The sequence below is a fragment of the Heliangelus exortis genome, chromosome 16, assembly GCF_036169615.1.
Source record: "Heliangelus exortis chromosome 16, bHelExo1.hap1, whole genome shotgun sequence".
Classification (NCBI taxonomy): domain Eukaryota; kingdom Metazoa; phylum Chordata; class Aves; order Apodiformes; family Trochilidae; genus Heliangelus; species Heliangelus exortis.
Genome location: NC_092437.1, coordinates 1,957,994 through 1,985,191, shown reverse-complemented (window position 1 = coordinate 1,985,191; position 27,198 = coordinate 1,957,994). Strand labels below are relative to the sequence as shown.

General features: G+C 52.1%; 1 protein-coding gene across 4 annotated transcripts in view; it reads right to left on the bottom strand.

Moving 5' to 3' along the window:
* NOL4L (nucleolar protein 4 like) overlaps positions 1 to 27,198 on the bottom strand; it is a 53,028-nt gene that overhangs the window by 21,258 nt on the left and 4,572 nt on the right. The window contains exons 1-4 of one of the 4 annotated variants that reach the window (XM_071760286.1): positions 17,504 to 17,869; positions 15,000 to 15,155; positions 11,155 to 11,266; positions 7,075 to 7,184 (exon numbers count right to left, since the gene is read on the bottom strand). In XM_071760286.1, the coding sequence (XP_071616387.1) occupies positions 7,075 to 7,184; positions 11,155 to 11,266; positions 15,000 to 15,071 (294 nt within the window). In that variant the 5' untranslated portion in view covers positions 15,072 to 15,155; positions 17,504 to 17,869. Of the gene's footprint in view, positions 1 to 7,074; positions 7,185 to 11,154; positions 11,267 to 14,999; positions 15,156 to 17,206; positions 17,462 to 17,503; positions 17,870 to 27,198 lie in introns of those variants that run through there. The other 3 variants (XM_071760287.1, XM_071760285.1, XM_071760284.1) reach the window with 3 other exon arrangements.

Genomic DNA, 27,198 nt, shown 5'->3' with positions numbered 1-27,198 from the left:
GACCACTGGTAACGCTGGGTATTGCATTTCCACCTCCTCCAGGCTGAGGGATGGAACCGGAGGCTGCAGGAGGAGGGCAGAGCCCCAGGGCCTCCCAGACTCCCGCAGGAAGCTGCTGGCCAGGAGGGCAGCGGGCTCTGAACCCCCAGCTCGCTCCCAGCTCAATGGCTGCTGCTCCTCCCTGGAGCTAAAATAAAATCCTGACCATTTAAGGTGAACAGGAGAGTTGCCGTGGACCTCACTGGAGCGAGCTTTTAACCCCTTCCCATTGCTGGGCTTTGTTTATGGCTTGTGCTCCCTTCAGCTTTGGGCTGGATGGGCTTAAAGCCCTTTGGGAGAGGAGGTCCCGGTGGGAGCGGGGTGCTGGCCCTTCTGGGGAGCTGGCAGGGGACACAAACCAGGCAGGGTGTGAGTTTCAAGCTCAGTCACTATTCCGTGCTGCCTCACCATGTGGACACTATTATTCTATACTAAGTGCCTTTGTGTGGGTTAGGTTAATCCACTTTGGAAATGGATTAACCTAAATTTCACATCGGCAAACTTAAGTGTTGAACAGCCATGTCCACACGGGAGTGAGGGAGGGACAGGACTGCAGTGAGAGCTGCTGGGCAGCAGGGGAGGGGTCCTGCCCCCCCGGGGCTCAGCTCAGCAGCATTACAAGTGGGGTCCTTAGCCCGACAGAAATGCAATTGTTTGTGGCAGCCTTCGGGGTCTGGCAGCTGGCAGAAGTGGGGCTCACCCAGTGGGAGAGGGGCTGCCTCCAGAAACAACTGGGGAAGCTTTGGGAAACTGCACACCAAGCTCCTTTCTAGGGGGCATATTTTGGATTCAAATTATCTAGGGGAAAATAACTGGTAATTAGATATAGAATCGGAAATAATTTATCAAGTTGTCAGGAGCAGGGGTAAGTGCCTTATGGGATTACATATTTAAAACGAAACAAAACCATAATAAACCAGTATTACTGTTATTATATTATATATAAAATACACATCAAATATATTATTTACGAGTCGCTTCCTTCCTTTCCTCCTCGCAACACGTTCATTACTTCTGGTCCCTGCAAACCTCTTCACAGGAACACAGATCTGCCCCTACACAAACCTGGAGCTTCCAGCCCAGGCAGGATCCCATCAGGTGCCACCAGCACCCCTGCTGCGGGTCCTGAGCAGAGCCCTGCCCTGGTGTGACAGCCCCGGCACCGCGCATCGCTAAGGATGCTCTGACCTCATCTGTCATCCTCTCCTAAGGCAAGGCTCTGCAAGAGCACCAGGGCTGCTGTCAGACCCAGGGATAAACTACATTTAAGGCGCTGTAGGAGCTTAATTGAATAGCTGTGTTGTTGAGGAGCCTGGGCACAGTGATCTAGTGGTGGGAGCAGGGGACTGCAGGGCAGCAGGATCTGGCCATCATGCCAGAGGACTCACTGACTCATGGATGACCTTGTGCAAGTCACTTGATGTTCTTGTGCCTCTGGAAAGTAGGTTAAATAATAAATGGGACCTCCTGCATTGGGTCCTCCATGACCATCAAAGACTACTGGGTAATAAGCATTGAAACACAGATCTCAGGGGGAGGCCGTAAGGAAAGGGGGGCAAGAGGGACAGAGCTGCCCCAGAGCTGCCAAAGGAGCCACCTGGCATGAGGGCGATGTGCAGCTCTAACCAACAGTTATCTACCATCCAGAGCAGAGTCAGGAAAAACAAGGAGAGTAAAGATTTGGGAAGCTTTCTTATAGCCCAGATCTGTAGGGGGCTGAGGGCTGTGTTCCCACTGCCTCTAGGTCACTCCTGCAACAGCAGCAGTTGTCAGCATCTGGCATGAATATGGATGAATTGAAGGGTGGGTGGGTTTCTTCCAGGAGCCAGGAGATGGAAGAGAACTACAGCTCCGACTACAGCTTCTTGGGGCATGTCAGCCACCACCAATGAAAGGAGCAGGAAAGGAGCTGTTTCTGGGGATGGAATTCACCTTCCCCTGGAGTACAAGGAATGGGTGTTTGAAGGGACAGGCAGAGACCCCCAGACATTTCTTGCCAAAGCCACGGCCCCAGCAGGGATGTCTGCACTGTGGTGTGTGCTGAGGATGACCCTCGCAGCTTATCTCTTGGCCACCCACCCCAGAATCGAGTCAACAGAAACAGAACCACCACTAACCCCCTTTTTAGCCATTCTCAAGCCGCACTGCACATTTCAAACCCATCTCTGTGAGCCAGGCTGACTCCTCGGAGATCCGCACGCCCGTTCTGCACACACACAGCTCCTGCTCTGGGTCCCAGGAGCCCATGCAACCAGGCAAGGTGCAAGCCTGCCTGCTCAGGTTTAACAGCAGCAGGAACAGAAGCAAGCACACGATTCAAGGTTAAAAAGCTGAACCACACAGCTTCATCTTCTGTAATAACGGAAATCATTAATAATAGTTCGTGCTCTCAAAGTAGTTGCCATCCAAGCTCTTGAAGAGCTTTATTAGTGAGTGAGACCTCAGAAGTCTCTCTAAGGTATTATCCCCTTTTTAAAGGGAGAAGGCAATTAAGAAACAGCCATTTGTGTGACTTGATCAAAGTCAACACACAGCACATCAGCACCTGGGCTTGGGAGATGATGCAGGAAACCTCCCGGTGGTGCTCAGCTCCCCACAGCTACGGACACAGGAGATGGGATCCATCAGACTATTCCATGGATGTTAAATGCTTCACCAGCACCACCACCACAACTCCATCGAGAGCAAGAGAAGCTTCTGCACATTTCCCAGCCTTTTCTCCAGGATGTTGGTTAAGCTTCACAACATCACATGGAAGGGAACAGTGGGATAGGGACTGGCTTCTCCTACCAGAACACAGCTCCCAGCGAGGAAAACGGACCAGACAGCCACTAAATACACCTGAGCAGTTCAGGAGGAGGCACTGTGAGTAAGAGCACTGGAAATGGGCAGTGCCACCTCCTTTCTTACAGTAAACAATGTGATTTTACCCACAACTGCAAAGAGGCAGCACCTGGCAATCACACTTTCTTTGAAGGAAAAGGCTTCAGTGGCAGGATTTATCCCAGCCAGCCCAACCTGGGGGCTCAGGTTGTTTTGCTTCTGCTGAGCCTTACATTGCACAAGCACAAAGCTCACCTGGAACACAGCTACACTGGGAAAACCACTGAAAGACTGACACACTGGGAAATTAGAGCTCTAAGGTATTTACTATCTGGAAACATCAGAGTTAATTCCAGTACCAAAAATGAGTTGACCTTCACTGAAAGCAAGCCATTCACAAGAGCCTGAAACCAAGCTAAATGGTTTGATCATCTGACCCCCAGCATCTCATGAGCCATTAAAGCCAAAGATAAAAGTTCTGCTGAACCATCTTTGCCAGGAAGGAATGCTGTTAGGACAGTCAGAGCTACCTTTGCCTGCATAAAGTTTCTCATTTAGGGCAGAATTTTAGTTGATCAGCCCGAGCCCACCTCTGGCAGCAGGAGCTGTGTCCCCACTCCCAGGCTGTGCTGCAGTCTATCACATGGATTAAACACATATTTCCTTGAAGGTGTCTGAAAAATTAACAAGAGAAGAAACAGAGATCTTCTCAAGCCAAGTAAAGGCCTCTTGAATGAGAGTTATCTCATCAAATTGATTTAGAGGTATTTCTTCCTGGAGATGTTTAACACCCTCTTTAATGGGTTGGGAAGTACCTTCTCATGCTCATGTGATGCAAACACATCATCCCACTTCCTTCCAAACACTGACACCATGCTCCTGCCCTCCCTGCACATCCACAGACAAACACACAGTGGTGCTTTGGGATCCTTTCACTAAGCACTCAAACCAGATAAATCCAGGTCCCAGATCTCTCCCAGCAGCTGCCAGCTCTGCCAGGTTTGGTTGTGGTCCTTGGCCTTGGTGCAATGAGGTATCTGCAGTTCTCAAGAGGGAATTTACAGACTGAAACCTAATGTGTGTGTGTGTGTGTGTGTGTGTGTCCTCTGCTGCCCTCCCTGCCCCTGCTGCCTCCCCTCTGCCAGCTCTGCACTCCCAGGATTAGCCTGGAGATGGATCTGAAGCAGAGGGAAGCAAGCAAGCTGCCAGGGGAAGATGCATCTTAGCTGTTCTGGCAATATCAGAGCCTTCTGAGACACAAAAGTGAGCAAACAGAGCCAAACAGAGCCACGGGTGGACCAGGAAGAGAGGAGAGTGGAAGGAGGAGGAGTTCACATTGCAAACCAGTCCTGAAGCTCCGTGAGCTCCCAAACCCTGCAGAGGTGGATGGATCCTCCCTGGCATGAGAGGAAGCCAACTCCTTGTACCTCCATGGGATGTGAATGCCTGCCTCTCCCCTTCCAGGACTCCCCTGCTGCTAAAACAATGCTGAAATCACGTTCTGAAAATCACATCACATCCACACGCTGCTACAGGCTCCAGGTTTACAGGGATGGAGTGGGAGATGGCACAGGACAAGGCTCTGTCCCTCTCAAACACTCACAAGTCAGCACAGCAAAGCCATAGCAACAAGAAAAATGCTCGTGTTATTTCCCATCCAGGAGCAGCTCCTGCCATTCACTGCTTGCATGACCTTCTGTCAGCAAGCATTGAAGCAACCTTTGAAAATGTTCCTGTATCATTTAAACCTGGTTACTCGCCCCTGGACTGTGTCTGGAAAGCAGCAGCAACATCTCCAGAGCAGAGAGTGAGCCTGGCATTTCAGTGCTGGGATTTGCTCCTTTTAAATCTTCCTATTCCACCAGCCACCAGTGGAAATCGTGCCAGGCACTGTGGTATGAAAAATAAATCCAAGGATTCTGAGCAAGGCAGGAAAGATTGTCTGGAAAATGACTGCAATAAACTCGAATAACCAATCATTTAAAAAATGCTAATATTTAGCACTTGAAAATGAGGTGGAAGGATCGTTATAGATAAATATCAAATATTTTCATTCCTTTTTTGCTGCTAGATTGGAAAGGTCAGAAGTTCAGAGATACTTTAATGCCTCAGTAGATACCCTGAGATGTGACTAATTCGGCGCTTTGTGGACAGGGTAAGGGCCTGATTGTTCTCACACGTGTGAGAATTGGTATAAAAAGGGAACGAAGGACAACTCACCCCCCAGAGGCTCCTGCATCTTCTACTCAGAGCAATTTGGGCAACATGGGTCACAGTTTGTGTTCCATCATGCCAGAATAGATATATAGAAATATATATCCAAGAAATACATTGAAATACATTCTGCAGGAACTCTTCATTTCATGAGCAACCATGTAAAGAGCTCCTCCTCTGGCTTTTGTCCCTGAGCAGAGATAAAATGCTTTCTCTAAGGTTCTTCTGGAGACACTTCTACCCTAACACTGACGTGTTTAACAGTGCTAATAAATTACAGTTACATGTGCACCTTTTCGCTCTGAATAATGAAGTTAAAAGGCCACTTTGGCACAAATTCAGCCATTGTTACCCCAAGAGAAGCAAGTTCCTCCTGGTGCTGCTGCACACAAATAATTGCTTTTGGCAAAAGCCAGGTAGAACACAAGTCTGCTGCTTCATTTACTTCTCTTCTCACCATCAGCTGCTGGCGAGTGCTGGGCAGTGAGGTGGCACAGCAGCAATGCTCAGCCAGAAAGGAACCAGCACTGTTTTGTAAACCTCAGATGTAAACCCCACGCAGGCTGCATTTGTCTGATGCAAACATGCTTAAGAAGCAGGTTGGATTTTCCCTGCTTTGGTTGTCTAGCAAAGTCAGAATTACTCTATCAGGACTTTTGCAGTTTGCCAACACCTGGAACCCAACAGCTGCAACTCCCAAGCCCTAAAATTCCCTTGCAAAAGACTGTGTCCCACAGCACATGTCCCCAAAAAACTCTTGGACAGCTCTGGAGCCAAGAGGAACCGGTGGAAAACGTGTAAGTTGCAACTAAATGAACCTCTCCAACTGTCCTCTTGTAACCATGGAACTTCACTTGAAAGACCCCCTCCAAATGCTGAAAGCAGAGCTGGACCCCAGCCCTGGTGAGGAATGGGTCAGTACCAGGGCAGAGACCATGGCTGGGCTGCAGCTCCAGCACCTCTGCTCCCAGCTGCCTCCAGAGCCAGCACACAAAGGCAGTCAGAATGTGTCACCTTTCCATCCTATTTAACCAAAAGTGGCCCTGGAGCACCCATCACATGCCACAGAGGAGAGCACCCATCCAGTCCATGTTCACAGCTCAGCCCAGTTCAGCCCAGTTCCATCCCAGCCCTGAAGTGATTCAGCTTAGGATCCCTGTGGCTCCTGGCAACATCCCCACATCTGGCTCCAACCACCATCTCTTGAGAGTGACCCCAGCTCAAAGCCCCATGGGGCACAGTTCAAGCTATCAGTGATGTTCTCTAGCACTGCACAGTTAAAACTCCTTCATTTTCCCAACTGGCAGTGTCACATGTGATCAGAAATAGTTTCAACGTGCTGGACAGAGAAGCCAGCACTGACTTCCAGTGCAGATTGTGGGGAGCAAGTAAAACATGGGGCTCTTTTTATAGCCAGTTTCCATGAAGCACAGAGGTTTCCATAGCTTGTTCTGCAGCTGCAGAACCTCAGAAAATTGCACAACTTGGGCATAATGCTGTGGCACTCTGCCCCGTCCATTCCCAACCCAAAATCCAGTGGCTTAGCAGTCTCATCACACAACTGAGCCATCTCTGTGACACAGGAGCTGAGTGGCTGTGGCTGAGCTTCCTCAAGCTGCCCACCAGCTTAAGAAAGCACCCGAGCAACCAAAGCAGGAGCTGAGGTTCAGATCCCATGTGCTAAAGCTCCCAGACCATTAGGATGGGGTAAAGAAACAAATTCCTATTCACCAGATTTAAGACAACTTCTTAGGAGAATTTACACCCCAGGAGCAGGCAGGGACTGCATCTGCTCTTCACCACCAAGGGGACACTGGAGCCACCCTCATCACTTTCTGGGAGCCAGCAGAGCAGAGGCAGAGGCACACTGCCCTTCCCACTGCCATGCACCAGCACTCAGAGCCTGCCCCAGATGGACAAACTGACCATTTCCAAAAAAAACCCCAAAAATGTGGGTGCCGAGCCCCAGCCCCTCCGGTCACGCGCCCCTCGGCTCACCTGGTCCTGGGAATTCATCACCCGCAGCTTCATTTGCTTCAGGTAAGTGGAGGTGAGGGGCATGTTGTAGTCAATGATCCCCGAGACCAAAGAGGAAGGTGGTTCACTCTCTGGAGAAGAGAGGAGAAACTTTATTTAGATCCAGAGCAGTGGAAGCACAAGGTCAGGATGTGTTCTCATCAGCGTTAAACACAGGTACTTAGGAGCACTTCAGATCCTGAGCAAGAGCTGGTGCCTGCTGAGCCAAGGCTCCTGGAGGAACATGACCCCACCAAGAACATAATTACAGAACAGATGTTGTTTTTCAGAAAAAAAAAAAAAAAAAAAGGAAAAAAAAAGAGAAAAATAAAAAACAAGCCAGTGTTGCTGTCACCTGTAGAAAAGACTACACATAATATAAAATTTTTCAGTACACCAGAATGTAGCAGTGGAAGGAACTGAGCCTTGCCAGTGCCTCAGAAGCACTTCCATGCAGAGGTTGATGAACAACAACATATTTGCAGCTTGCTTTAGCATTGCAAAGTCTTGCCAATTTTGACGGGATTCCCTCAGGTAGGAGCTAACATTAAGGCAACTTATTAAGTATCTCTATCTGGTGATGAAGACTATTTTTAACACCCTGATTAAAACACTAAATTTTAAAAATCTTTAATTTAAACTGTCCTTGTTGATTCCTCTGGCTGCACCATACTGAGCTCTAGAGATCAGGCTGGATTCAGACCTCTCCTGCCAATCGCTTTCTTGAGCCACATCAGAGGAGTCCTCATAAAGCAAACTCTCAATGTTTCCTCTGAATTCTCAAAGATTTGTCAGCTCTGCCATCATCACTGTGGAACTTCCCAGCTCCACGCAGGACACAAAGAATTATCTATTCTAGCAGTGCCTTTGCAGGCTCTGTGCAAGAGGAATGCTGTCACTTCCCACAGGGATGGCTGCTGGATGAAGGAGGATTCCTTTGCCTTCAGCACAGAGAGATGCAAGTGTGGAGAATTAATCCATCCTTCCAGCAGACTCCAAAGGGATGTGTGGTGTCCACTGGAAAGTCAGCTTAAGCAGCAATGGGCAGAGGAGGAGGATTTCCAGGAGCTTCAGGTGAAGGGAGGGTGGGGAGTTCCATCCCTGGCTGGATTGTATTTACTGGGGTCACTGGCTTCACAGCCACCTCTGACACAGCCCCTTGAAACAGAGCCTTCAGAAAACATTTTACAGCACCTTAGAAGGACCCATCAGCCCCAGCCTAGTGGCCCTGCTTTTCAGAAATGCTGAATATAAAATGTCCCAGTGAAACTCAGCAGCCCTGGGAACCTTTCAGACCTCTGGAAGTACCAGATCTACCCTGTCTGACTGAGAAACCACCCGACCCAAAACCTGTCTGTAACTGCCTTAAACACCACAAAGGTTTTTGCGGATTTGCTGTATCAAGAACCTAATTAGGGTCCACAGAAATACAACAATTTTTTTCCAGGTCCATCCAATTCATCCCCAAGCAGATGAAGCACCCCTGGCTGTGGATGCAGGAATGGGTTGGGCAGGGCTACTCCAGACATCAGCTCTTTCAAATACAAAGCTACAAAGCTTCTAGGGTCCTTGTGAACTATTTCCTCCCCTCTTTTCTCCTGCTTGTCGGTCACTGGTCTCTGGCATACTCTGACCTATAGCTAAATTATGAGTAGATCTACATCTCTATATAGATTAAGGACCCCAAACAACCCTTTGCTGTGCTGTGCCAGGATGTTACCTGTGAGAACAAGATGCTAAAATCCCACTGCAAGGGGTGCTCCTTGTAGTCTGTTTCTGCAGTGGAAAAGGAAACAGCTCCCAGGAACAAAATCAGGCAGTGACCCAGGCTGGCTGGGATCAGCCATGTTGGAGTCTCTAGGAAGAGTTTAGGACAGCATTTGCTGTCCCTGGTGTGGAGCAGGGGAATCTCTCAGCCCTCAGAGCGTGGTGTGATGATGCTCTCCTGCCATCCCTCACTGAACAGTTCTGCACTGCAGAAACAAGGGAGGCTCAGCATCCTCAGAGGGGGAGGAAGATGATCTGTGGTGCTTCAATTCCTCCTGAAACCACCCTGATCTAAATCGAGAACAATCCCATCAGCAGACACAAATTTACTGTGAATTTGTGGAAATGCAACAAATAAGAGCTTGAGTGGAAGACAACTCAACCCTTTTTCTTTTTTGAACTAACTATGAAAAAACCTTTCCCCATTTATGTTTGTATCTGTGTATGCATCTGTACACACCTGGGTAATTCCTCCATGTCCCCAGTGTTTTTTTAGGTGATTTGCTCCCTGTAAATTCCTGAACATGTATTGGTGAAATCAGACACTTTTTCTCAGTACAAGCTACCTTATCTAATCTGCTCTATGCATTTTCACAGGTACTTAGTGACTATTTAGGTACCATTCAGAGCAGAAAAGTGCTCCTGTTCTTCCATTCCTGATGGGTGAGAAGCAGGACTTTTTACCCATGGGATCCTTTGTTTTTCTGTTTGATTCATTTTTTAAGAGAACTGATAAGGAGGAGAGCTTTAGGAAAATAATTGATTATTGGTATTGGTATATAATAATTGATTATTGGTATCACTTCATACATTTGCTCAGGACAGGCAGTTCTCAGTCCTGATCATGGTTTCTACAGAAGACCTGCTCAGGAGGGGATCCTGACACCCCTCAGGGGTTCTCTGAGCTGCCTCTGGTTGCCACAGGGATGGGGGGTGGGCAGGGGGCAGCCCCTGGAGGAGCAAGGACCCTTTCCATCAACTGCCTCCTGAAAAGGAATCCTGAGCTCTGGAGTGGACAGGTGGGGGGTGTTTAGAGCTGTGTCCTGGTTTGGGTCAAGTCAACAGAACCCTTCTTGTCCTGGCTCATCCCACGGCCCTTCCCATCCTCTGAGTAGCACCTGGAATGTCACCCAGGATGGGTGCAGCACACTCAGTGCACCCAAAGGACAAAACTTCTCTTGATCTAACTGGAAAGAGGGATCAGGCCCTCAGCTGGCAACGGGAATGGAGCTTAGGCTGATAAATGTCATGTGGGATTATATTTGGGAGAGTTTCTAAAAAATACAGTAAGTGTAAAGCACCTCAGACACCAGCTTTGGATATCTGGCACACAAATCCACTTAAACAGAACCTCTGGGCTGTCCCCAGCGCTGCTCCTAGCAGTGAAGAGCAATCGGTATTTAATACTATAAAATTTCTATTGTTGGGTCCTTTGTTCATTTAACTCTGCTTCTCTGCCTGATAAGAGCTGCCAAATGAGCCTGTTTGCCTTAAGAGTTTTGAAACAAACTCTGCAGTTTGCTTACATTTTTATTTAAGAAGCAATTCTGTTGGGTGAAACCTCTCAGTTTGATACTTTGTACTTGATCCATGAAAACAAGGATCTGTGATTCAGAAAAAAAAAACCAAACCCACAAGCATCAACTATTTACTCTGGAATAAAACCTGGTCCCATCTTCTGCATTGCCCATATCTTTCAGGTCCAAGAGCTGCAGAGTGGTTCCTTTTACAAAAGAGCCCTAACGAGCAGCCCCCACAATGGCCACACTAATTGGCTGCATGCACAGCCATAATGTAACTTTGATTACCAAAACACTTTCTGTTATCAAAAATAGGATCATGATGTGCATATCTATTAATTACTGCAAATTACTTCTTTATCAGAAAGTTCAGTTATTCAGACACACTCAGTGTCTTTCATTACAAGATTAATAGTCTGAAGGAAAAAAATTAGGTCGTAGTTTGTTGGCTTTTTTTCAGAAATCAACACGAGATCCGCCCAGAGATGATTACAGGTTGATTGCAGCCATATCTGCAATAATTTTGACCCAAGCTTTGTGTGGTTGCACAGGGGAAACTCAGAAACAAAGCTACCCAGCTTCTGCTCGCTGGAACCAACAACAAACTGGGCTAAGCAATTCTCCCAGCTTTGCTATAGAAATGCATGAAAAATAAGACAGGTGAGGAAAAACATTAGGTTAGGAAATATCTCTTGGATGGGGCAGCAGCCTGACAGCTCACATGCTGGTAGAAAATGCTTTGTCAGCTCTGCTGGCAGAATTAATTTGCCTTCACCTTTGGGCTCCAGTCCGTTGGAGTTGAAGTGCATCCTCTTCTGGCACTCGGTGCAGCTCATCAGGAACCTGGTCACAGCTTCTCGCGGGAGGAACGCGTAAGTCTCCGCAATCTGGGGAAAGAAGAGAGGGACTGAATGTCCTGGGCGGGGGAAATCATCGGGGAGAGGTGGGCGGAGGGTGTGGGAGACCCTCCCACCTCCCACCTCCCCCTCTCAGCCTGGCCTCATCTATCGGTGACACTCAGCAACCCCCCCGGCACTGGGGTCCCTCTGAGCCCCTCTGGAGCAGCTGCTGATGGAGGAATATTTTGGGAGGGTAACTGGGGAGCCAGAAAGGCACTGGGGTGCCAGTGAACGGACCTTCAGACTCCCTGCACAGCCACTTCTTCCCAAAAACTCTTTGCATTCCCCCTGGGAGTCTGGGAAGAGCAAAGCTGCAGATGTGTAAGAATCAAATGGGAAAGTAAGGTCTCGTCAGCTCTGTTTGCATTGTTAATTACCATCACACCAGTAACCTGAGGAATCCATTAATCTTTTGTAAGGGCAGGTCACTTTTTCCCACAATGACAATCAATTACTGTTAATAATACTTTGCACTTCTGTGACATATTTTACCTAGGGAATTGAAAACATTTTTTACAAACAGTAATGAATTAAGTCTTCTGAACCTTTGTGAGATATTTGTATTTTACAGATGAGGAAAAGCTAGGGATAAATATTTAAAACTTGTATGCCTTAAGTTAAACACTGTGTCCAGACCAAAGCACCCACAAAAGGTACCTGGCTATCTGAGAGTCCTGTTATCCCAATTAATCCCTCCCAGCAGCAATTTTACAGCATTTCTAAAGATCAACACTAGGTTATTTGGAGATGGAGTGAGACAACTTTCATGTAGATTTCTTTAAGGCTTTAAGAGACTGAAGTCTGACCTTCTGTGCAGCACAAGTCAGGGAACTTCACCTAAATTCTCCTGTAATCCAGTAGATTGTGGTTTGCCTAAAACACCTTCCAGGAAGACATCTGGTCTTAATTGGAAGGCATTAAGAAGTGGAGAGCCCACCTCTTACTTTGGGGTTGGTTCCTATGGTTAATCACCCATCCTGTTTGGTCTAAGTGACTTGTCCTGGCCTGGCGGTTCCCCAACCGGGGGCCATGACCCCAATAGGGGTCACAGCACTTACAAGTGGGGTCATAAAGCAGACAGAAATGCAATTGTTTGTGCCAGTCCTGGGGGCTGTGAGCCCGGCAGAAGTGGGGCTCAGAACGGGAAGCAGGGCTGCAACCAGACACCTCAGCAGCAAGGGCTGGTGACAGGCTGAGCCAGGAGTGCAGCCCAGGACATCCTGATCCCCCTCCTCCGGCCAGTGGACATCGCCCTCCCGCCTTATTTTGTTAATAAAATTTTTTAAATAACTAAATTCCAAGCATTTTTCCATCCTACAGGGGAGGGTGAGCCTTAAGCTCGGAACAAAATGATGTTCTAGAAGCCGTGCAATGGGGCAGAGGGTTTCCTTGCTCCTGGCTAGGGCAGCCCCGTGACCCACGTTGCGGTGGGAGGGAGAGACATTTATCTCCACTGAGCGGCAGCAGAGCCCGAGGATTTACACGCACGCTAATGCCAGATGGGTGGAAAGTTCAGGCAGGGACCTTGTCCCAGCCCTTCAAATGGAGGATGCTGTGCCTGGTCCTCGTGGGATTCTCCTCCTACTTAGCGGCAGCCCCATCGAGCTCTGCTGTGGCTGAGTGGATGACGAGCTCAGCCTTTGCCTCGGTGCTTTTTTTTTTTTTTTTTTTTTTTTTTTTTGTCAGTGCACAAGCAATAGAGAGTCCCACAGAAACACTGAAATTCGGGGGCTTAAAAATTGCTGGTGGCAAACGTGAGGTTGGGGCACAGGCAGGGAGCGGCCCCTCCCTCCCTCAGACCCTCGGGGCTGAGCCTGGGTCCCTGCTTCCTTTGCTCCCTCAAGCCCGTAGTCTCTGCTGCAAATGCTCAGCTAATTTTAGTGATCCAGTTGTTATTTCTCAGCTGATTTGATGCTCTGCAGAGCAGACAGCTTCCTTGATGAGTTATCTCCCATCCAAACTCTCTTTCTGATTGCCTCCCTCCGGAGGTCACGGACAAGGGCAAACTCTCCAGTGCCTCTAATCAGAATCGGTGGGGAAAGGGAGAGGCAGAGGGACGGTGGGGGACACTGAGCCCTCCCCAGCTGCCCACCCAGCCCCATCCCTTTGTGCCCCCGAGCCAGGACACGGGGGATGCTCTGCAGCATTTCACCTTCCTGCAAAGACACTCCGGGGAGACGGGGCATGAGGGAGGCCAGCCAGCCCAGCCAGCGTCCTGCCGGGTCAGGAGGGGATACAGGCTGCTAATGTGATGATCTCAGCTCAAGAGGGAGAGGAGGGGTGGAGCGTGGAGCTCTCTGACTGCTGCGAGCAGGCCTGGGAAAGCAGACGGATCCAGGCTGCTCCCCCGGGGCTGCGCAGGGCACAGATTAGGTCTCCAGAGAGCTGAATTGAAGGAATTAGGGGAGGGTCGGGGTGGTCTGCCGGGGAAATGAGCGGAAAGTTTTTGAATTGCGGTCATACCGGTGGGGCTGTCCCCCCCGATGACAAAGAGGTCACTTGCCCCCGGCCGGGGGGGGTCAGCGTGTGCCCCGGCCCCTGGCCCCCTGCTCTGCCGCAGGGGCTGGAGCCGAGCAGGCAGGGCAGGGAGCGAGGCCGTGAGCAGCCAGCACAGAGCCCGGCTCCCCGGGGGGCTGAGGGCGAGGGGAGGGGGGGCTGCAGGCACCGGGCTGCCCCTCTGGCCCCCCAGCATGCAGAGCTCCAGCTGGGCTGGGGACAGGGCAGGCAGGACAGACTCCACCCCTGAGCCGGCTCTGGCAGCACACCGAGCCCTGCATAATCTCAGGCATCATCGCGGAGAGCAGGGCAGCCCGCACAGACCTCTCCGAGATGATGTATACACCAGAGACAGGAGCTGCCAGCCAGCCACTTTTGTCTCTAAGCGACCTGATCCTTAGGGCTGTGGGATTCAAGGGAGTAGCTCTGTTTTGGACAGAAAATTCAGCTCTTCTCGTAAAAGAAGAACCCAAATGTTTGCATCGAAGTGCTGTGCAGAGTCAGGAGAAACAGCAAGCTCCCAGGAGAAGCCCACTTCAAGCTAAATTATTCCTGACCTAACTAGAGTGGTTTCAGTATGGATAAAGCTGGTTCTCAGCATCCACGGAGCACCTGACGAGGCTTAGCTCAGTGCCTGCCTCCATTTTGTAACAGAGCAAACCCAGGATGGGCTGGCAAGAGCATCCAGCTGCGGGGGGAGAGGGGTGGGCTCCAGCCGTGCCCCAGTCCCCTTTCTGTCTGCTCCTGCCCTTCAAGGCCCACACAGGACATTTCCCTCGGGCCAAGGGAGACAGAGAGACAGATGGCACGGAGCCGAGTGCACAGGGGACTGGGCACACATCCCTTTGCCCATCAGTAATACTGAGCATTTCTCTTTTTTTTTTTTTTTCCCTTTTTTTTCCCTTTTTTTTTCCTTTCTTTTTTTTTTTTTTTCACCCACCCCCCAGACATGTACAGTTGTCTTTGTGTGATTCACTTGGTCTTTCCTCTCCAGGCAGCCGTACGGTTGTGCTGTTGCTGCAGCCCGGTTTCCCCTCTCCCCAGCACAGCTGCTCTGCCTCTCAACCCCTCCTTTCTCACGCCTCCCCGCTCAGGCAATCAGGACCCTGCTCTGGCTCTGCCTCCCCCTGCCCTGCCGTCCCTGTCCCCCTCCCCGCGGGACGCCCACTCCCACGGCCCCTCTGCCCCTTGGCTCCCGTCCCCGGGCTGCCGGGGGGGTTCTCACCGCTCGGTAGGTTTTCTTCTGCCCGGCATGTTTGGGTGCTTTGCCCGGCTCCGACGAGCTCTCCACATGCATCGAGTATATGATGTCAAAGAAATCTTCCACCACAGCCACGCGTTTCAGAGAGATGCCCTCGGGCTCCGACAGTCCATCTGCCCCCTACAACGGTGCAGGCAAGTTGAGTTAGTGTCAGGGATGGGTGACAGGGGTGACAAGACCGGCCCGGGGCTAATGTGGTTGGAGGGGGCAGAGTGGCAGTGCTCCAGCCTGGGGCTGACTTGGGAACAGGGGATGCGGGGGATAAATTAAGCAGTGCTCCAGGGAGGATCTGGCTGTAGCCAGGGCAGTGGTGGCTGCTGCTGTTTTGCTGCTAAAGCTGCCAGTGAAATTGGGCCAGGAACAAAAACAAAAACAAAAAAAAACAAAAAAAAAAAAACCAAAAAAAACCAAAACCAAGGGAAGAGTCCAAAGTAGAGTCACAACCAATTGGGGAATTCAATTTTCATTATTTGGGATGATTTTGCGAGGCAGGGAACAGGCAGAGGAAGCTCTTTGGACCTGCAGATGGTACTGAACCACCCTGGGAAGCCCCACAACATGGCACACCCTCACCCGAGGACAGGGAGCAGCAGGCAGGACAAGGTTTCCCCGTGGTGCCAAGATATGGCCCCTACAGAAAGGAGAGAGAATCGCCCTCCTTCCCCGCAGTGACCTTTCCAAGGCACCCTCCCTCTCCCGCATACGCAGAGCAGCTGAGTGCTGGCAGCAGCAGCAGCAGCAGCAGAGCTCTTTGTGTGTCAGGATGTGCTGGAGAGCGGGCGGCAGTCATGCTGCCACACGGCAGTGGTGACAGACTGGTGGGAGTGGGAAGTGTGGGGAGCAGTGCTCCTCCGAGGAGACTGGCACCCAGGGTGTCGGCTCCCACTGGCGGGGGGTGCTGAGGCAAGGGGGGAGCCTTTGGGACCCCACAGCAGCAAAGAGTGCCCCAGCACAAAACACCAGAGCAGGGAGTGTGGATGGAGGAAGCTGGTGGCTGCTCTAATGGCTGGGAGTACCAAAAAAGGGTCAGGCTCTGGGAGGTCACTTAGCTTCTTCTTTGAAAAAATGCCATTATTGCATAGACAGCTGAATCTATTAAAAAAAAATACTGATATCATAAATACATACATATATATATATATTTATGCCCTGTGTTCCTCTGTGGCCTGCTTTCCCAGACAGTGTGCAGGGTGCAGAGGTACACACCATGCTGGTGAGCAGCAACCTGCACATCTGTATGAGCCACAAACTCTCTTTTTTAGGAGCACTCATGTATCTGTGAGAGCTGGCAGGGCTGGCAGAGGTCTGGGTGCAGAGGGAACACCCCATCTCCTAATCCTCATTTATTGGTGGCTGGGCTCTGTGTATCTTATGCAGTCTATAGATCGAATAAATGCTGTTCTTAAGCCACCAGTCAAGGGACTCAAAAAATCAATCATTTAGAGGGACTGCCTTCTGCTAAAGACTACTGTCCTGGGGAAGCAGTTTTTAAACGTAAAGTGCTGCCTGTTTGTTATTGTTGGCTCCTCACCACCCCAATTTTGGAACAGAGACTGTTCTGGGCAGGGATGCAGTGGGATGGGTCAGTGTGCTCACCCAGGACAGAGGCACAAGGATTTACCAACACAACCCACCTCTGCCTTCCCCAGGGAGCCCTGAGCTGTAGATAAAGGTGGCTGTAACAAAGAGAATATTGAGAATGAACACAAGGGGCAGGGTGGCAGGGCTGCTGTGGTGGGGGTCGGGAAACTTCGCCCGAGGGAGTGACTTTGAGGAATATAGAGCTAATTTCTTCTGGCATCGTTCAGGGAGTTTTGCTTTAATCGAGGGCATGGGTATTCCCCTGCCAAGGAGGAGTGGGCATTAGGAGGCTTCCTACTGACCAATAATCCTCAGCATTTTAGGGTTGAAATGAGGATAATTACAGAAACAGGACAAAGGAAAACGCATCAGGAGAAAAACACAGTCAGATGCGACAAACAGAGCCCTCAAAATTCAGGTTGTAACCAACCTCTAACACTAATCACTATTTCCAGGGCCATCCCAACCCTCTAATACCAATACATCCAACACCTGCACAGCAAGCAGCTCCCCATTTCCTCCTTGGTCTCAGAATGAATGCAGTTAAGGTAACCTCGGGGTCTATGTGATGGTACAGCCTCTCTGCTCACCCAGCACTGCCTTCCTCTCCACCCCAGCTGAACGCTGGAGCTGCCTCCTCGACATCCCATCCCCTGCAGCAGCCTTCCCTGACTCCTCACAGCTCTCCATCCCCAGCATCAGCCTTGTGACTGCTCTCCCCATGATTATTTAGCTCTGGGAAGCAGGTGAGGTGCAGGTGGTATCAAAGTCACTGGATATAAGAAGCTGTATCAGTCCCAGTGCTTCTAGGATTACAGGGCTTTATAACTAGCAATATAGCCAAATGTTGACCTAGGATTTAAGAGGACACACACACTGTAGTCTACCTTGCAGCAGGGCCCACGCCCCTCTGGTTCCTCCTGCCAGACCCATCATTGCTCACCAGGATTCAAAGCATGAGTCAGAACCCATAATATTTTAGAATAGTTAAAAACCCCTTAGGTTAAAAAACAAAAAAACCAAAAATCCCAATAAAAATTCAGCTGGGAAGAAGGGTAGGAATAAGGGGTGTGCTTACCCCGTCCTAGTATTGGGGCTTTTTTGGAAATCATCTGCCCCCAAAATGGGTAAAAGATTTCAGGCTCAGCCTCAAGCCAAGAGCAGGCAGCATTTCAGGTGCTGAGAAGAAGTCTCTTTGCCACCTTACAGGCATCTTCGTTTTCCCTACATTTGCCCAGCATCGGTCTGTCTCTCCCCCTTCCCTGTCTCTCCTCCCTTTCCATCTCTGAGTACCCCATCCCTCGGGTCTCACCCCCTTTCCTCCCGCCCCCTCCCCACTTTCCCAGCATTGTTAGCGCTCTCCCTCCTCTCACCTCCTCTGCTCCAGCCTCCCCATCATCTCTCTTTCCTCCCCAGTGTCCTTTGTTTTCCACATCTCTAGTCCCAGGTTTCTTTGCCTGCCTGCTCCTCACAAGCCCCCATCTCCCCCTGCCCCCCACCTCAGCCCCTCCGGCCCCTTGCGCGGCCCCGCTCCCTCCCGCACCTGCCCCGTGTCCCCCGCTCCCTCTTGCTGACCCCGGCACCGCCTCCGCTCGCATCCCTCTCTCCTGCGCAGCCCTTTGGGCAACCGGCCTCTATTTATAGCCCAGAGCAGTGCCGGGAGGTGGCTCTTTGGGGCCGGGGTCACCTCAGTGTCCCCACAGAGTGGCTGTCGTCACCGCGGCGGGTGAAGAGCGAGGGGAGGCGACAGCCATTTCAGGCAGGGATGCCCCGAGGTGCGGCACGAAGCTGCCACAGCCGTGGGGCCCGGCCCACACCGAGCCCCTGCCCCGGCACCTTTGTTCTCGGCAGCCGCCCGGCCCTGCTCTCCCCTCCCTCCCTCCCTCCCGCAGGACCGACCCCCGGGGGCTGCTCGCACCCCCCGGCCCGCCGCGGGCTCCCCCTCCCCACCGCAGGCTGAGCCCTTCGCCCTCCCCTCAAGGTGGGGGCGGCCCGGATGGGTGTGAGGGGACGGGGGGCAGGCGGGCGGCGGGGCCCGGAGCCGGGCGGTGACATCTGCCAAGGGAGGGAGGGAGGAAGGGGAGGGAGGGAGCGGGGCCCCCCCCGCCCGGCCCGGGCTGAGGCCCGCCGGCAGGTAGCGGGGTAACCATGGCAACCGGCGGGGCCGCGCGCTGCCGGCGGTAATCCGCTCCCCCGGGCCGGGCCCGACGCCCGCTCCTCCCTCGCGTCCCACCGGGTGCCCCCCACGCCCGCAGAGCCCCGACCGGCAACCGGCAGAGCCCCCGGGGGGCTCTGGCGGCGGGGAGGGCCCCCGCCCCAGCCCCGGGCTGCGGGAGGCTCCCCCGGCCCCCCCCGGCCCACCCGTTCCCTGCCTGTCCTCGCCCCCGCAGCCCCCGTTATAGCCCTGCCCTGGCTCCCACGCGGTCCTGTCCCACCGCGGCATCCACCCGGCCCACGCCCAGCCTGCTCCACCCCACCACCCGCTTCCAGACCCCACCGGGTCTCCTCCGCCGGCCCCCGCAGCCATTCCTTGGCTGCCCGGCGCGGGTGCGTGGAAACCGTCATCGCCGGAGGGCTCCGCAGCCCCACGCAGCGCTGACAAACCAGCCGGGTGTCCCGCAGGGCAGCGGGGCCAAGGCCGGCAGCTGCCACCCGATCCCCTCCGCACTGCCCCGCCGCGACCTCCACCCCAGCCCCGAGGGAAACCGGACCCAGCCCCGCCGAGAGGCCAAGGCACCCGCAGCAAGCTCCCTCCCCGGCCCGCCAGCCCTTCCCCACCCAGACTCTGACTGGGGGGTGTTTGGGAGGATTTAATCTCAGATGTAAGCCAGGACCCAGCTCTCAGCAGCCTGCGTGCTCTCAGCTGCTCTCCAGGCTGCTGGAGGACCCGGTGCCTGCCCGGCATGGGCTCAGCAGCCTGGGGGGTTCTTCCCTGCCTGGAGCAATCTCTGCCTCTTCCAGAGGGGTTGGCAGCACCGAGGGGCCCGGGAAACTGCCCCCGCTTCGCTGCTCCCCAGAGAAGCATCCCCTTCCCGAGAGGGACAGGCGGGCAGGGGGTGCCGGGGCAGGAGCGGGATGGGAGGCAGCTCAGGCTCCTTCCCCATCTGCTGCGTCCGATGGCAGATAAAGCACTGCCCCGGCCTTCGGGAGAGGGGCCGATACCAGCCGAATTCAGCTTCCTGTGAGTCAAAAGCTGTTTCCTGCCCGCAGAGCCCTGCCTGATAATGACTGCACGGTGTTCTCTGCCCGGGCAGCAGATCCTCTGCCCTCACCGCCTCTCAGAATTCCCACATGAAAGCGTTCGTCTCCCTATCTGCCAACCACAACATCTCCCCCCCAGCGCATTAAACTCTAATTTCCCGCTGCTGTCTGGAAGGGCTGTTCCCACTCTCCTCCTCAGGACACCCAAACGGGAGGTTTGGGACCGAGCCACCCCAAAAGGTCACCTCCCTTGTGGTGTCATTTGCTCTGCCTGCCCTCCTGCTGCCCACTGGCACGGCCCCCGTCCCCAGATGGGTCAGGGTGGGGGTTTCCCAGCTGAGCTGCCCCACGGCAGGATCACCAGTGGGTTTCCCCAGCCCGTAGCCAGCTTCACCACCTCTGCAGCAATCAACCATCCCTTAATGCAAGCCCTCAGTAGTTCCCTCTGCTGCATGCACCAAGGTGCCATCTCATACCAGTTTTGAGATTAGCAAGCTCAGATTTGTACTTTATCTCCTCCACTCTTTTCTCTTTAAGGTGCCTTTCTAATTTCCTGCAATTTGCTTTTTTGTTCTAGGGAAATTTCTGTTCTTCAGAAAAAAAATTATCAGCTGTAACGGGGAGTGGCCACGTACAGGAAAAAGCAGTTGGACACAGAGTGTGACATACAACAAGAGATGAAATCCTGCTGTGCCAGCAGAGACCTCCCCGTCAGGTGCTTCAGAGATGGTACCTGGCACCCACCTCCCCTGGCAGCCCCCCAGCCCCTTGGCTGGAGCTGAGTGCCAGGAGCAGAGCCCACCCCTGCAGTTACTCCTGCACAGGCCTCAGCACTGGAACTGACGTTTTATTTCAATATGGACTCTTACAACTTTTGATCAAGAAACTGTTCTTGGTACTTCTCATCTCTGGGAAGTCAGCCCTTGATTGGCTTCTATATTTAGACTTCTCCAGGGCTTTAGGAAGTTCACTCCTCATGGTATTTAGGTGTGGGATGAAAGCAGCTTTTGCGGGGGATATGTTAAACCACAGCAGGCTCCCTCTGCTAATGCTGTGAGGAGAAAGAAGAGATGGATTCCTCGAACTTCCCTCTTCCTCTTGTCCCTCTTGCCACGGGCACAGTGCATGCCTTAGAAACAGGCACTGGGGAAATGCGTGGCTGAGAACAATATCAGCTGTATTGCTGATAATAAAGAGGACCCACCAGAAGAATATGGAAAACGCTCTCACAGATTTTGCTCTTTTTTCTCCTGTAAGTATCTAGCTGGGAATTTTTTCTCATCGTTTCTGGTTGAAAAAAATGGGAGAAAAACGGTTGCTGAAATGTTGATGATGTTTCTCTTTGCTAAGCATTTATATGTCCTTTTGCATGAACGACCAAGCAAACACGAAGCCCCATTCCAGCTCCAGTCCCACTTACTGCAGTAAACCCAGGCCCAGCTAGCTGATCAGCTGAGCTCCACTCCAGCCCAGGAGGGCTCATTTCTCCAGGGGAAACCAAAGCACAAAGAATAAGTCATTTTCCCAAAGCTCCTTGTTGACTCAGGCTGGGAGCTGGTGGACCCCATGTGCCCATGGCCCCAGCCACCAGCCCATGGTTTTGGGTGCATTCTCATTGTTTCTCTACCCAGAACTGTACACAATACTTTTTTTTTTTTTTTTTTACTTTTTTTCAAAGTAAATCCTTCCTTGTGAGGGGAGCCAGCCACATTATTTTTGGATGGCAAAGGAAGCTGAGGTGTATACCTTTCAGGGGGGGACAGGCACTTCTTACGAGTGAGCTGCTCCCTCAGCTGCCACTCCTGAGCCATCGAGATGGGTCCAGGCCTTTGCTCTGACCCTGGCTTGCTCCTCTCCCAGCTCCCAAGCCTGGGAATAAAAACACAGTGGCCTGGGAGGGGAGAGCCTGGAAATGGCAGCCCTGCCTCCAGCTGCTGGGAGGGCTGAGGTGGGCACCCTGCTGAGGGGAGGTGGGTGGGCTCAGGGTCTGGGCATGGGGCTGCTCTCCATCCTGGGACCATTGCACTGGACCCTGCTCGGCTCTGCAGAGTAGGGTGACCTCCAAGGGAGAAATGTCACACCATGGCTTGCTACCATGGACATCTTTATTTGGGGATTATTATAATGGTGCAGTGTTTTTTACTATTTTTAAAGAGGCAGAGTTAAAATGGGAGTGTTGGGCTTTTTTAATAGATCTGAAATGAAGTCTAGCAATTGCTTAATGTCATTTGGATCTTGTTTGAGTTGATTGAGGGGGGGCATGCTGCAGGGGTGGGAAAAAGGGGGAAAACTGGTAGACTGCATTTAGAACGAGAAGAACGTTTATAGTCCATAGCATCCCAAAAGAAATCTAAAAAATATTGCAAATATTGCTGTAACACAAACTCAGGACATGTTCAGAGCTGACTCTGCCTTGAAGTAACTTATCATGGAGAGCAATCTCTGCAGTGCTGAGGCACTAATCTAATGAAGATCACCACCAAAGCAAAATCTTTCAAGTTGGAGGGGGACGAGGCACCGTAACAAGTGATGAGGTTACCTGTCACAGCAAGGTGACCCCTCTCTTCCTGGGAACAGACCCAGCAGTGTTAGGGCAGTGATGCAACATCACCATAGCCCCAGTAAGGACACTGTGATGTCAAAATGAAGCTAAGGAGGAGGAGGCACAGAGCAGCAGAGGCAGCTCAGCTCGTCAGTGGCAAGCAAAATTATGTAAAATAAGTTACAAATGATGCTCCAGTGAATCAAGGTCAGGGCAGGCTGAGGCTGAGCCCCGGGTGCGTGGCAGCCCAGTGGCAGCTTCCTGTTCCCGGCAGTTCAGAGAATGTGGGACACAGTGGGAGACTCCCACAGGAACAGCAAGATGTGTCTCTAGGAAAAAGCTGACAGCCCAGGAGCCTGGGAGCACACACGGCTCTGCAAGGGTTCAGGGGGTCCGACACAGGGAACTGGGGGCAAAAATGCTGGTGGAAATGTGCTGCATCTCTCCCTGCACTCAAGTAACCCCTCTGCATTCTGAATGTTTCCATCATAACTGCACAGGGTGGACCAAAACCTGAGCTCTGACTTGCAGGTAATGTCCAGGAAGGATTCCCCATCCACCTGGGATGCCCATGGGGATTTTTTCTGAGCTCTTGACTGAGACTGTGGGGAGGGCAGCAGAAGTCAAGCACGTTCAGTAACACTCTGTCATGGTCATCAATCGCCAGAGCCCTCTCTCCCAGGTCTGTCCCAGGCCAGCAGCATCCCCTCTGCTCTAACACCCATGGCAGATGGACACCCGGGTCACAGGACCAGCCTCACCACCGGGTCTGCTCACCCTCATCTGAGTCTGTGTCTCCAAACAGGGATGCTACTGGGAGCAGAAGAAAGGGAGGGCAAACCAAAAGGGGAAGGGAAGGCAGACAATTAATATAACTTGTCCTCTGCCTGAGGAATGAATTGGCAGCTGACAGGTTATAATCTGTGCAAGCAGGATCTTCACAGGAGAGGTGAAGGCTCCACTGGGGGCCAATTGGATGGTTAATTAGGAGGACAAAGCAGAGGGTTTGTGAAAATGTTTATGAAACAGGGCTCAGCAAGGGAGCCTCTGAGAAACGCTCACCAGAGGAGCTTTTGGTTACGAGGAGGAAATATGAGGGTGAAACAGCAGAACTCAGCACTGAGAGAGAAAATAGCGATGCAAATGTCTGTACGAGGGACGGGGGATTCCCGGGTGCAGTGCAGAGTTCAGGGAAGGACCCTATGACATCTAATTTTTCTAGAAATACATGGGCCGTGTCCTCCCTCTTCCCCCTCCCTCCCTGGTCCCCACCCCTGTGACCAGAGGACCGGGGCGGTGCGGAGCAGGCTGCGGGGAGCTGCGGGAGCTGCGGGAGCTGCCAGGCAGCCGCTGCCGACAGCCAATGGCTGCCCCGCTCGCCGTGCAGAGACGGGCACGAGGAAAGCAATTAAACCCAAGCTTTGATTAGGACTCACAGATGACTGACTGCCTGTGTTAGAAATGCCTGAGCTTCTTTAAGCGTCTTGGTGGAGGCTGGAGCCGGCCTGATCCGCCATCCCCTCCTCGGCGCGGTGCTGCTGCAGCGGGAGCGTGACTGATGCTCTCTGTCCCACACACGGCTCCGAGAGCTCAGAGGTAGGAACCAGTTGCTAAGAGACAGGACTGTACTTCCCAGCCCACATCCAGACCTTTGTCACCAGCTCAAGGGCTTTCTCCCGGATCCCAGCGCCCGAGGCAGGTGAGGGGGGGGCGGGCGGGTCTCCCCCCCGGCCCCGCAGGGCTCGGGCAGCGGCAGCACCCGCACCCGAACCGGGGATGGGAATGACAAACCCGAACGTGTCCCCAGGGGGACGAGCTGCTTGTCCCAGTGCTGAGAGATGGCAAACTGGGAACCAGTGAGGGTGGTACTCTCAGCACCAAAACCCAGATTCCAGATTTTGGATGTCTTGGCAGCGTGAATGACTCAGGGTTTGTTTTGAGATCATTCCTTCAAATGCAAGCCAAGCCAGGAGTCCCAAACGTTATTCTTTTTTTTTTTTTTTTTTTTTTTTTTTTTTTCAAGGGGGTGGCTCAAGGACTCTGAATTAATTTTCAGCCCAGAGACTCCCATGACACTGAGCCACCACCATTCCTTGTGACCGGAAAGCCCAAACTCTGAGCTGCAGCAATGGAGTTACCCCACATTCCCCAGAACACCCCATCCCTCCTGGGGAGGCCCCTCCAAGCTCCAAGCACTGCCGTGGCCCCATGGGCTGGAGGGAGATGCATCCTCAGACAGCACCTGGGTTCCCTGAGAGAGGTGGTGAAGGGCCCTGCACCACCCTGGTGACACCCAGCCAGCCCCTGCTCAGCTCCCAGCAGCTGCTGCCTTCATCTCAGGGAAGCAGGGAAGCCCCTGTCTCAGCACACCCCTGCCTGCAGCTCTTTCTCCTCGAATCAATTCCTACTCTTTGGCACCAGCCATAAAGTGGAGGTCAGCAGCATTCCAACAAAGACGGAGGTTTTGGCCAACAGGTCCCTGCCCTTGCTACAATCAGCTAATTAAACCAGACACCCAAACTCAGTGGTGGCTTTGGCCCATCTTGATGCAGTCCTGGAGAGGTGGGCACAGCTCACACAGGATCAGGGGAAAGTAATTGTGAGTCTGCCACAAAGAGAGAGAGATGAACACACACTCCTCTGTCACAGCACTGCAGACACAGAGCACCCGTGGGGGCTGGGGACAGGGACACCCCACCCACACCCCTCCACTCCTTGGGGGTTTCCCTGCCATTTGTTTTTGTCCACAGCCTAAATTCACAGACTGCTCATATCAGGCCTAATGCAACAACAAAACCAAAACTGTTGAAAAGATATTAGCTGGAGGTTATTGCTGAGAATGCTTTGGACAGAGATTCTTGAGCAAGTCCTGACTCTCTGGGGCTGCTGCTGTTCAGCGACTGAATTTCCCTGGGGGTGAGAGCAAACCCCCCCCAGCCACAGCCCGAGGTGAGAGCAGCCCACACATCACTCTACAGCCACTGCCCTCAGCTCCTTGTTAACTCAGGGCCCTGAGTGCTCGGCCCCCTCTTCCTTCCCAAGGGCAGGATGTGACCTGGGGAGTCAGAACATCACCTCAACACACCTGTACTTCTTTCCTTGCCCTTTTTTGTTTCATTCAGCACAGCCCTACAGAGCTGTGCTTTGTTTCCTTGCTCTTTTTTTGCCTTCTTCAGAGCAATACCCACCACAAACCATCAGTCTGAAAGCAATTGTGGGGTGAGGGACATAACTTCTGGATGAAAGTTATCCAATAAAAATGCTGTTTCTCTTGGATCAGCAATGCCATCCATGTTTCTTGAATCACATAGGATGTGCAGCATAGATGGCAGACATTATTCTTTTAGAAAATGTATCAGGGGACTGAGACCAGGAAGAGCTGTGGGATGCAGGACCTTTGCAGATGTGACTCCAGGTCTCCTGAGTGCTGGTGACCAAAGCCAGGCCCTGAGGCTGTCTGGGGATGGTGGCATCTCCCCCTGGAGCTGCACCATGTGTGCCAAACTGCACTGCTAATGACCACAGTGGGGCTGCCCTGTAATCAGGCTTGTAGCAGTGGCAGGAAAAAAAAAACAAAAAAAAGAAAAAAAAAAAGAGGAGTGAATTAGATCCTGGTTTCCCTCCCTTATCCCTAGGAGGCTGCCCTGGAGGGGAGGGAGAGGGCAGGAGCTGGGCTCTGTTGCCAGCTCTCCTGCTCCCTGTTCAGCAAAGGGCTTCACCCTCCAGTCTGCATAACTGCAGATCCTCAGAGCTCTTTAAATTCACCTTGCAAAGGTACTGGAGGCTTTTGCTGCTGCCTGGTGAGCTTTAGCCAGCTCCCAGGCCCGGAGGACAAGGTATCACTGCTGTGACTCCCCCAGCAGCTTCAGAAGTAAAAACCGCTCCTGATGTTGTGCAAACTTGGAGTGGAATCTGGAAGGGATGTCAGTGTAGGAGATTTTCTCTAACCTGGGTAAAACTGGATCACAGGCCCTGACCAGCACTGTGCCAGCCTCATAAATACACATTTCAATGTAAAGCTGCTAACAGTTTTGGAAAGCCAGTGCTGCCACATGTGCTCAGGGTGGGCTGTTCCACAGCAGGTGGAAGCTCTGCGTGCTCTAAGGAAGGCTGGTGCTACAGAAGTAATAGACAATTTCTCAGATAATACCCTCAGGCTCATTTGCCTTGTCTAAAGCTCCTCTGAATGGTCTTGATTTATTTTTTTTTATCACTTCAAGTCCACAGAAAGTCTAAGTGGTTATTCACATAGTGAAAACCTTCTGTTGACTAATGTTCTTAGAGGTTATAGCTGTGCAGCTTTTTGGGGCACTGAATATGGGCATTGAAGGATACTTGTACCAGGAAAAAATGTAGCCTCTATTGGCTGCTGGAGCAGCATCTTTCTACCATGCCCAGCTTCTCAGCTTGAGCACTCTGCCACTGTGCTCTGCTGTCCCCAGGCCTGGCACCACAGCTCTCCCAGCACAACTCTCCCTATCTCTGGGGCTAAAACAGATTTAGGGACAGGCTGTATTGTCAGACTGATCTGCTTTTCCTTTTGCTCCCTCTTCCTGCTCTTGGTGAAAGGCTTCCATCCGTTTTGCTTTTTGGTCTCAGTAAAATCCCCTTGTAGCACTTCCCCTGCTATAGCACCTTTCCTGGGGTGCACCTCACGAGGCAAGAAAATCATCTTAAACATCTGGCTCTGGGGAGAGTCAGCACAGGTTAACTGTACCCGCACAACAGAAGGAACCTACCCCCAGAAATGTCCTCACCCTGTTCACAAAGCCTACAGAGCCCCAGAACATCATGTCAGAACCTGGCAGAGCCCCAGAACCTGGCATGTCACCTCATGGG